The 10,972-nt window shown below is 36.2% G+C and overlaps 1 protein-coding gene across 1 annotated transcript in view; it reads right to left on the reverse strand.

Moving 5' to 3' along the window:
* The window catches only part of NUP35 (nucleoporin 35), a 36,483-nt gene extending 26,454 nt beyond the window's left edge, over positions 1 to 10,029 (reverse strand). The window contains exons 1-4 of the mRNA XM_029226034.1: positions 9,892 to 10,029; positions 6,530 to 6,700; positions 4,351 to 4,478; positions 1,511 to 1,571 (exon numbers count right to left, since the gene is read on the reverse strand). Of these exons, the coding sequence (XP_029081867.1) occupies positions 1,511 to 1,571; positions 4,351 to 4,478; positions 6,530 to 6,700; positions 9,892 to 9,931 (400 nt within the window). The 5' untranslated portion in view covers positions 9,932 to 10,029. The remainder of the gene's footprint in view (positions 1 to 1,510; positions 1,572 to 4,350; positions 4,479 to 6,529; positions 6,701 to 9,891) is intronic.
* Positions 10,030 to 10,972: the final 943 nt, after the last annotated feature.

Genomic DNA, 10,972 nt, shown 5'->3' on the forward strand with positions numbered 1-10,972 from the left:
CCCTGTTCCCTATTTCAAAGTCTATTCACATCACAGGACCAATCTCATCCTATTTTTTTCCACCTTTTCTGGGTAAAGACCAACTGTTATGATGACCTACAAAGCCTTGTTGCATCAGCCCACATTACCTCTCTGACCTCATATCCTATTACTCGCCCCCTCACTCACTCCATTTCACAGTATATACTTTATACTTGTTTGAACACCCCAGACACAATCCCACCTCAGTGCCTTTGTACTTGCTATTTCCTCTGTTTAGAAAACTTGCCCTAAATGTTTTTAAGCAAATGTTACTTTTCCTATAACTATTTGTAGTAAGCAGAATAATGCTTCCCCTCACCCCCAGATGTCCATGTCCTTATCCCTGGAACCTGGGAGTGTTACATTACATGGCAAAGGAGAATTAACGTTGCAGATGTTAAGACTGCTTATCAGCTGACCTTAAAATAGGGAGATTATCCTGGATTATCCAGAAGGGCTCCAAGTATTCACAAGAGTCCTTAAAAGAGAGAAAGGGAGACTTGACTGCAGAAGAATGGTCAGAGATACAATGTTGCTGGCTTTAAAGATGGAGGAAGGGGACCACAAACAAATGTGGGCAGCCTCCAGAAGATGGAAAAGGCAGAAAACAGATTCTTCCCTAGAGCCTCCATAAATTAAGACAGCCTACCAATGCCCTGATTTTAGCCCACTGAGACCATTTCAGATTTCTCACCTCCAGAACTGTAAAACAGTACACTGAACTGTTTAAACCACTTTTAAGTTTGTGGTAATACGTTATGGCAGCAAAAGAAAACTAATACACTACCTTAATTAATATAAGCCCTCATTCCTTACTTCCCTTTGCTGCTTAATTTTCCTCCATAAAATATATTACCTTCTAACAAACTATTTTACTTATAAATGTGAATTCTATAAATAAATGTAAGCTCCATAAAGGCAAAGATTATCTATTTTGTTCAGTTTCCCAAGGCCTGATACTTGGTTATGTGCTCAAATATTTACTGAACGAACATTTGATAGATTATAAATATATAAATATGTTAGAAGAGCTGTGCTTATGATGATGCTAACCGTGATAAAAAAACCATTAATCTTAAAGAAAAATGAGATATAATCAGTGGCTGTTTGTAGTCAATGACATTTAGATTTATAGCTATGCACTAATATCTCTCAAAACATCTTTATTATTCAGTCTCTGTATTCTTCTTCTTCTCAATTGCAACTATTTTTTTTAAAATTAGTTTTTAACAATTCAGGAGACACTATTAAATACATAATTTTTAAATTTTTTAATATTTTTCAGTAAAATATCTCATCTTATCTATAAGTTCAGAAAATAATAATATACAAATAAATATTTCCTTGCTGAAGGAAGTTACTGACATTTGAGAAAGTCTCCAAGTTTGAAATATAAAAGACAAAATTTTGGCAATGACCAACAAAGGTCTTATATTATCTTCATTCAAAGAGTAAAGAATAGTCATTGGTGTTAAAAGGCATTGCTTACCTGTTCCAGGAGTAGTTGTCATAACTCCGACAAGAGGACTCTGCATTACTGAAATGTTTGCCTACGTGAAAACAGAAGTGTTAAAGTAAAAATGCAAAGTTCTAACCATAACACAAACAAAATAAGTGTTGAAAAACTACATTCAACAGACAACTGAATGTCTACCAGGTATTGGAAATGCCTATTAGCTCACAATTGAAGAGTACTCTCTAAGTTTTTTTATTTTTTTTTAAGCTGAACAGTATTAATCTAAAATGCCAGACTTGTTAGCATATTATATGTTTAATGTAAGAAAAGTTGCATTAGATAAAAAGACATTATTTTTAGTAGACAGTAACACTGCTATTTGTTTTTAGTTCCTAAGATACAATATTTGAAATAACAGAGATAATGGTGATTCCTCAAATCATCAAGTTCACATTGAAAAATAGATGGCAAAACTATATTTCTAAATTGACATTTACAAACCATGAAATACTATAGATTCAAATCAGTCTATACAGTAAAAGACAGCATATCTCTGCCTTTACTAGTAGAAAGTAACAAAGACTAATTCCTTTAAATGTGAGAAAATTAGAGATTAAAGTAGTTAAAAGTCCTTCTATAAACAAAACCAGAAATATCTAATCCAGAATGAGAAACAGACTCCTTCTCTAGAAGGAAACATATAGAGAGAAAATTTTTTAACAGATTCTGACTAAACTAAGAAAATCTAAAATCTGGCTATTATCCAGCAACCAGACCAAATGCTGAGAGATTGTTAGGAGGGATACAAAATGCATTGTTCAATTCTTAATGATAACTTCTTTCCTGATTAGAGAGAGGTTGACCAAAGTGTCAGGTGGCAAAACTAATTTGGACTTTAATAATATTCTTACCAACTTTCAAATCAAAAACTTTCTCTACAAATTATGACCCACAAGATTCTTAAACATTTTGAACATAGCAATAACTATAAACTACCTTTCTTTTCATGTATTATGAGAGAAGTAATGAAAACTGGCATAAACTTATAAGCCAGAGATCCTATCAAACTAAACATCAGATTTATCTATCAACCTTTAGAAAAATACTCCAGACCAGAATATTCTGGACATAGTTAAGTTTTGTTGGTTTTTTTTTTGGCGGTACGCGGGCCTCTCACTGCTGTGGCCTCTCCCGTTGCGGGGCACAGGCTCCAGACGCACAGGCCCAGCGGCCATGGCTCACGGGCCCAGCCACTCCGCGGCACGTGGGATCCTCCCGGACCGGGGCACAAACCCGCGTCCCCCGCATCAGCAGGCGGACTCCCAACCACTGCGCCACCAGGGAAGCCCCATGGACATAGTTAAGTTTATAACACCACTGTCCACATATAACGCAAGCCACACAAGCAGCTGTTAATTTTATAGTATGCATGTATACCTCAATTCAGTATAGGACTAGCCACATTTCCAGTGTCAACAGCCACACTTGGCTAGTAGCTACTACACTCGACAGGCGGGCACGTGTAGAAGTGATGGAAAAAGAAAGTAATGTTTAACTCAATGAATTAATTTTGCCTTGCTTGACAAACAGGCCTAGTATGCCATGCATATCAAGCCTATAATCAAAATTTACTGAAAGATTTTTCTACTTTTCTTAAACTTGGCAAAAAATATGCTATATTTGATTTAGGGAAAGGCCATAAAATATTTCTCCAAATCAAACAGCAGAAATGTCGTTATACAAAGAACTTACCAGTTTAGCTGATACACTTTGTTTACATATCCTTCTAGGCATAATAGGAGAGAAAACTTTTGACTATAAACGCTACTAAACTTCCTACTTAAAAGAAAAATCCACACTACCTTTCAACTGACAATCAAGAGAAATCACAGTACTGTGTATTAGCAGAACACTGCTCTTGTAAACACTGGCTCTAGATTCAAGATTGCTAGGTTTAAAATCTGGCTCTGCTAGACTAGCTGCCTTACCCTTGACAAATTACTTAGGCTTTCCGTGTCCTAGTTTCCTCAATGATAAAATAAAGCTCGTAAGAGCTACCTCACAGATTCACTGTGAGGATTAAATGAGACAATACATGAGAAGTTATAAGATCAGGCCATGTGCACTGTAGGTACTTCATAAGTATTACATACTTTTTTGTGATATCAGTACCATTAAAACAGAGAATCTCTACCTTGTATAATCTGACTGAAAATAACACCATCAGAACACCTACATCTACACCAACCAAAACTTAACATCACCATCAGAACACCTACATCTATACCAACCAAAATTTAACATCACCATCAGAACACCAACACCAGGAACACACTAAACCATCAGCTCATAAACAGGCAGAAGGAAGCGTTTTCAGTAAAATAAGTAAACAGTGAACACAGCTCTAAAAGGATATTGGTCTTATATTAATAAAACCATCCCTAAAATAAAGACCTCAAATCATTACAAGGTGCCTTAGATCTGGATAAACCCTGAATCTTCACTTGTTCTTTCACAAAATTATGTATAAATATTGAACTTTTTAAACAATGAACAATTTAAATGATAATCATTTCTACATGTTTATTAAGGAGGTTGGGGGCATGGACAGGTGAATAGGCACATCTTTAAAAACCACAGAATTATCTATACGAGAAAATTATCTAAGTTCTATCACATCTTTAAGTACATTTCATGATAAACACAATTTAATTAGACTCTAGGATAACTATCCCTAATGCTTATTCTGTGCAATAGAATTACACTAAAACAGACCTCAGGCAAACACTTCAAATTACTGACCCTCCCTGTAAAACCACATAAAAACATGAAATAAGGACATGTATGGTCCTGAATGAGGATATGTGTATCACCTGTCTTCTTGAAGTTAAAGGTGTTGATCCAAGTCCTGGGCTGGAAATGTCATCATATATACTTCTAACTGGTGGAGCTCCACTTTTATCTTTATGAGCTGGTACAACTGGCTGTGGTGGTGACCCACCTAACAATGCACAAAAAATATAGACAGGTGAGAAAATAAAGAAATCCTCCATCTTTCTGGTAAGATCTTTTAAATTAATATTTTTAAAATAATGACTTAAATTCCTGTCTCCCAGCAATTCTCAGATCTTAATACACAGAAAAATCACCTGGGCATCTTGTTAAAATTCAGGTTATGTCTCAGATCATGTGAGATGGAGCCTGAGACTATGAATTTCTAACAAGCTCCCAGTGATGCCAATGTTGGTGATCCATAGACTGCACTTTGAATAAAAGGTTCCAGAATAAGTAAATAGAAATTTTAGTTTTTAGTAAACACATGCAACTTTTGTTTTCTCTAGATGCTTTTCTTTTGTTTTCTCTAGATGCTTTTCTTTTGTTTTCTCTAGATGTTAAGATGCTTAACATTTCAATACAAAATTTGGTCCTATTTCTCACTTGAAAGTAGGTATTAAACAGCTCCAGTTTGTATACACTTGAATATAATCTCATAATGTGGAATTTGACTCTCAAATTCCTATTCGTGTTTCTCACAGTAGAAATATATTTAAGTACATAATAAACATACAGAAAAGGACCAACTTTGGGGGATACAAAGGGATCCTCGTTAAGTCAGAGAATCAACAATGTCAAGTAGCAAAGCAGTCCAGGCCCTCTGTAAGACTAATGTCTGAGCCTAGACAGTACGGCATAAGGTATTTAGATTAGAGCACAGGCTATAGAACAAGACTGACCTGGGCTTTAACCTCCTGCTGTCACTAACCAGTGAGCTTCAGCAAGTTCTATACTGCATTTAGCCTCAGCTTCCTCTTTTGGAGGATACTACTAACTACCCTTTAAGACTGATAAAAGAATGAAAATAACATATAAAATGCTTAGCATACTGCCTGGCTCATAAACACTCAATATATGGTAGCTACGGTAATAAAATAATACACTTGAAATATGTAAAAAACAAAAATCTGTCCAGAATAACGTTAAGTGAATCACTTCAAATATAACTTATAATTCTCCCTGATCAATCCTAAAAAAAAAAAAAAATGATAATAAACCACTTTAACTGAAATAATACCTTAAGGACAATTAAAGTAAGAAGAATTTTCATTTAAACATCTATTAAAAGGATATTAGCTCACATTTGGAATTCAATCATTTTTGTAGCTCTCACTACTCACAGTCAAAACTTCCAAGTTATCTTTTCCAATATTTGTTTGCTAAAAGAGTCCTGTAAAAGATATGTTTCATTTACATAACATTTTGTGCTGGCAACTGCAAATCATAGTTTGTGTAGTAAGTTCTTTCACTAAACACACTATAAGTGAGGCTCTTAATTCACTATGACTAGAAGTAGAATTCATATCTACAGATTTTCAAATTACACTTCTTTTGACTATTTGCTATTATTACATTTAAGATTATTTAAATTGAATTCAGCTGAAGTTAAACGACCATATTCCCCTCCCCCCACCCACACACACTAACATCTCCGAAACAGGGATAATTTACAAAAACTGGCAAATGTTGTTCTATCATATTTAGTGTTTTTCTTTCTTAGTGGTACTTAAAATAATGGTGAGTTTGGGCTTCCCTGGTGGCGCAGTGGTTGACAGTCCGCCTGCCGATGCAGGGGACACGGGTTCGTGCCCCGGTCCGGGAAGATCCCACATGCCGCGGAGCGGCTAGGCCCATGAGCCATGGCCGCTGAGCCTGCGCTCCACAACGGGAGAGGCCGCAACAGTGAGAGGCCCACGTACCACAAAAAAAAAAAAAAAAAAAAAAAATTAAAAAAAAAAATAATGGTGAGTTTTACAATCAATGGCATCTTAGATTGAATAAAATGTAGTATGCATATTTTTAGTGAGTGGTTCTTGGAATTATAGTAACTTATATTGCTTACACCTCTACTCCAATAATCTTAAAATAAAAAATAGAGACACTCCTTAATTTTTTAAATAAATGTGGTTTGAGGGTGAACGCTGCATCACTACCCTTTTTAAAATTCTTGTACATGTACTGATAGTACTATAAAACTATTTTAAGCAATTTACCTACCTGCAAGTAAAGGTGATCTCATTTCCATTACTCCTACTGAAGGGCCACTAATTGATCGAGGTTGGGGAGTCACTGGAGCTGGCAAATCCCCCATTAAAAATCCAGGTAGGAACTGGGCATTAACCCCTGGCTTTGGAGACGTGGGTGAACCCAGCATCATTGGTTCAGATCCTAAATGAATCACAAAATAAAATAATACAAAGAAAGGACTTTAATGTAACAATATCTAACAAAAAGATGCAAGAATCCAGCATAAACAATTTTTTTTAACATCTTTATTGGGGTGTAATTGCTTTACAATGGTGTGTTAGTTTCTGCTTTATAACAAAGTGAATCAGTTATACATATACATATGTTCAGCATAAACAATTTTGAGAATTTAATCAAAACTGTTAAGTATTACAGAACCATAGTTAATTTTATTATTTTAAAAACCAATAAAAATTATTTCTAGAAAAATGTGAAACATTTTATATTAACCAAATAATATTTGACAGCTGTTTTTGTTTACATTACTTCATAGATTTAAGAATCAACACTTAAATTTTAAAATTTTAGCTTATTATCTAAAAATAAATCCCTAATACCTACAGAATAACTTCTTTCCATTTCTGGATCAGCTTCTACTATGTAACAACAGAAAACAAGAACAAGGTGCACTAGTTACACAAAGTCTAAGCAAATCAAACACAATAGGTTTAGCATGCTGTATGTCCCGTTTTTCTTTCCCCATATACAACTGTCAGTCATTTTTGTAATGAAAGTGTAATCATGCACACATTAAAGCACATATGAAATAATGTGATGATTAGCATACCAATTAAGAATTATATTGAAAAGATTTGGAAAGGTTATGTTTTGGGTCATTTTTAAAACCATTCATTTTAAAGTTAAGAATAACCAATAAAAGTCTCCCCAACATAAAACCAACTTAAGAACTGATACTTCACAATCATCAATTCAAAATTATTTTTCACAATTTATAGGGTAGGTATTATTATTATTCCAACTATGAAAAAATAAGGAAGCTATAACTTCCTCTAATTTCAGAACAAAATAGCCCAGTAAGGAAAACATGGGCTCTGGAGTCAAGAGACCTCGGTTCCAGTCTCAGTAAAATGGACATAACTGTAGTACCCACCCACAGAGCTTTGATTAGACTTACAGCAAGTAAAGCACTTATCTCAAGTGCCTAACATACAGTAAGTATTCACCAAATATTAGTTATTATTATTCTAATAGTATCTTACAATAGCCAAAACTGAGGAACTGATGTGTACATGTAGAATTTGCAATTTCTGCTTATGAAAATTTAATTTTTCAACTATCTGACAAGCCTGAATGTGATTCATGGTACTCAGCAAGGTCAAACATTTGGTATGTTATTTATATTACCTTTATTAACTATTCCTTAACTTCTAAACAGCCTCAAAAATGTGTTTCTTGCTATCCAAATGCTGTCAATTATTTATTCTTCCTCTTATTTCTAATCATAGTAGACCTAGATATTAACAATGCAAACACATAAAAAAGGAAAAAGGAAAAGAAATTCAGGAAAAGAATAAAGCAAATACTGAAATAAGGTGTGAAGAGCTATACTACATTGTAATTACTTCAAAGTGCTAGTTACAATGTTACCACAGTACTATTACGTATTTCCAAAGAACATACCACTAAAATCAAACCAAAAGTCTAAACAAAAGCATATTATGAACATATATTTATAAACCCATAGTAATAAATGTATTACAAAGCTTTAGGTACCACCAACTACGTTCACTCTCCCAGCCCCAAAAGAAAAAAAATACATATATGGCAAGTATAGAAATAATGAAGTCAAGAAAATTTCTGACACATCCGAATGTATATTGTGATACAGTAGAAAGCATCAGAGTGAGGAGGGCACAAAGGGCTCTTAACTGAACTGTCACTTACCACCCAACCCTTTCACTTAGAGAGCTATACCAATGGATCTGGAAAGTCTTAAATTCCATTTCAGTCTTGTACTCCTAACATGTTAAGTACAGTGTCTTACTCAGCTAGCATTGTTTGTTGAAGTAACCATTAGTTTTACTGTACCATTAGGTGCTGGGAAAACGTTTATTCCTCGTCTGGAATATCTGCAATATGTGGACTTGAACAATTAATACAACTAATGTCAGATTTCTGACCAGAGGTTTATTCATATTTGTAACCCAAAAAAACATACACTCCAAAATGTTTTTGTTGAGTAGAAAACTTTGGAACTGGAAATGAAAAGTTTTTTGACCTCTAAAATAATACAAGACATAATACCTAGACCAACTTTAAATGTAGCTGAGTATCTCTGTTGATATTATGCATTTAGTTTTTTATAACTAATGCTAAAACACGTTACTCTATTCTCAAAAGAAACTTATTTTGCACAAAACATGGCAAGCATTATATATCCTTCAACTCTAATAAAACTCATTCTACAGATACATATCCTGCTTGCTTGCTCTCCTTTCAAACTCATAAAGTTGTAACCGAACTTTCAAATACATCTCAATGACAGTAGACGATTTATTTTCTGTTCTAAGATATTCAACGGTTCTCACAAAACTCAGCAGACACACACACACAAAATCGACATCCTGCTAACTTGGCAAGATTTTCTGAAGACAACACATCTCAACAATGCCCGCCCCCATTAAATAATGGTAATGAATTTTTTTTAAAAAATCATGACGTGACCGATTAGAGGGAAAGACCACCTACAGTACTTAGTCATTTTCCCAAGATAAAGCCGGGGGAAATCGAGCGAACTCCTGGCCTCCTATTAAGGCTAATATCTCAATGGCTGCATCACCTGGTTAATTAAATGTCGCACGATTCAAGCTTCCATTAAAAACAGATTTCTTCTGCAAAGCCCGGGAGAAGGAAGGAATCAAACAGGAACTAGAAGCCTAGGTGATCAAACAGCGGTGAAAGGTAACCACACTCCAGGGCACTGCCCACCCAGGTGTTCACAGGTGAGTTCCTTCCCACCAACTCTTCTCCGGATCCCGGAACCTAGCATCGCGTCTACCGCGCTGGCGGAATCCCAGGTATGGATAGGTCTGGCTCCGGTGTAAGGGGGCACAAAACAGCTGAGTCACCACAAGACCGCCGTTTCTTCGCCCTCCTCGGGGCCCGCATTTTCCCGGAGCCGCCTTGGTAGCGGCTGGGTGTAGACTCCTCGAGTAGGGGGCGGACTAAGAAGTTGGGTGCGAGCCAGAGGCTGCCCCTCTGAGGCTGAAATTAGAGACAGAGCCCTATGACTACTGCCTTTCAGGCTTGCCCACTTCCAGGATTACAGTGTGCATCGCAGTGCTAGGGAGGAAAAGCAGTTTTTTACTCACCTAACGTGGGCACCTGGGGTTCCACAGCAAACGCTGCCATCGCAGCAGCAGCGACACTTGGCCCCGCAACTCCCCGATTTTCAAAAATGGCGGAAATTCTCCCCACGGATAGGGGCGCGCTGCCTTATGGGGTTGCGTAACTTCCGGACATGCGCTATACCTAAGTTGTGACGCCGGAGCCGTCATTTTGGAATGGGAAAACAGTCTTTTCGGAGACGCAACGTCTCCGAGAGGGTTTTTACTGGTAGGGTGACGAAACAATGTGGAAACTGCGGTTCTGGGAATTCTTCTGCTCACCTTGTGAGTCTCCTGATTTTTTGGTGCTTGAGTTTTATAGAAGCACAAGTTATTTTACTCACGATTTCATAATTAGCGTGAGTTTACACAGTGCTCTGTCATCCGTCAGCTTTTCCAAGTACCACCTGGAAAAGTTGGCCTGAAGAAACAGATGGTGCCGCTTTCCAGTGTAGATTTCCGGCCTTAGTTGCATGAACCTCAATTCTCAAAACATATTTTCTACCATCTCTATGCCATTTTTTAAAATTTTGTGTTATATAGGCACAATTTTACATTAAAGCGTTAACTCATACTTGCTGTTTTATTATATATTAATACATGCAAAAGGTATTAAATAATGAAGGCTAATAATAAACACCCGTGAAGTCACCACACTGCAGAATCCTCTGTGTTCCTCCCTATGCCATCCCTGCTGTCCTCCTCCCCCTACTTTGCTGCTTTTCTTGAGGGTATTCAAATATCACACACATATTCTATATATGTGCATGTGAAAATATGTTATTTCACTATTTGCAGCAACATGGATGGACCTGAAGATTATCATACTAAGCGAAGTAAATCAGACAAAGACAAGTATCATATGATATCGCTTATATGCGGAATCAAAAAAAATGATTAAAATGAACTTATTTAAAAGACAAACAGGCTTAGAGAACAAATTTATGGTAACCGGGGGGAAAGGGTGGTGGGGGAAGGGATAGACTGGGAATTTGGGATTGACATGTACACACTGCTATATTTAAAATAGATAGGGAATTCCTGAGCAGTCCAGTGGTTAGGACTC

Source organism: Monodon monoceros, unplaced genomic scaffold (genome assembly GCF_005190385.1).
Source record: "Monodon monoceros isolate NGI ecotype Baffin Bay Population unplaced genomic scaffold, NGI_Narwhal_1 Super_Scaffold_16, whole genome shotgun sequence".
Taxonomy (NCBI): Eukaryota; Metazoa; Chordata; class Mammalia; order Artiodactyla; family Monodontidae; genus Monodon; species Monodon monoceros.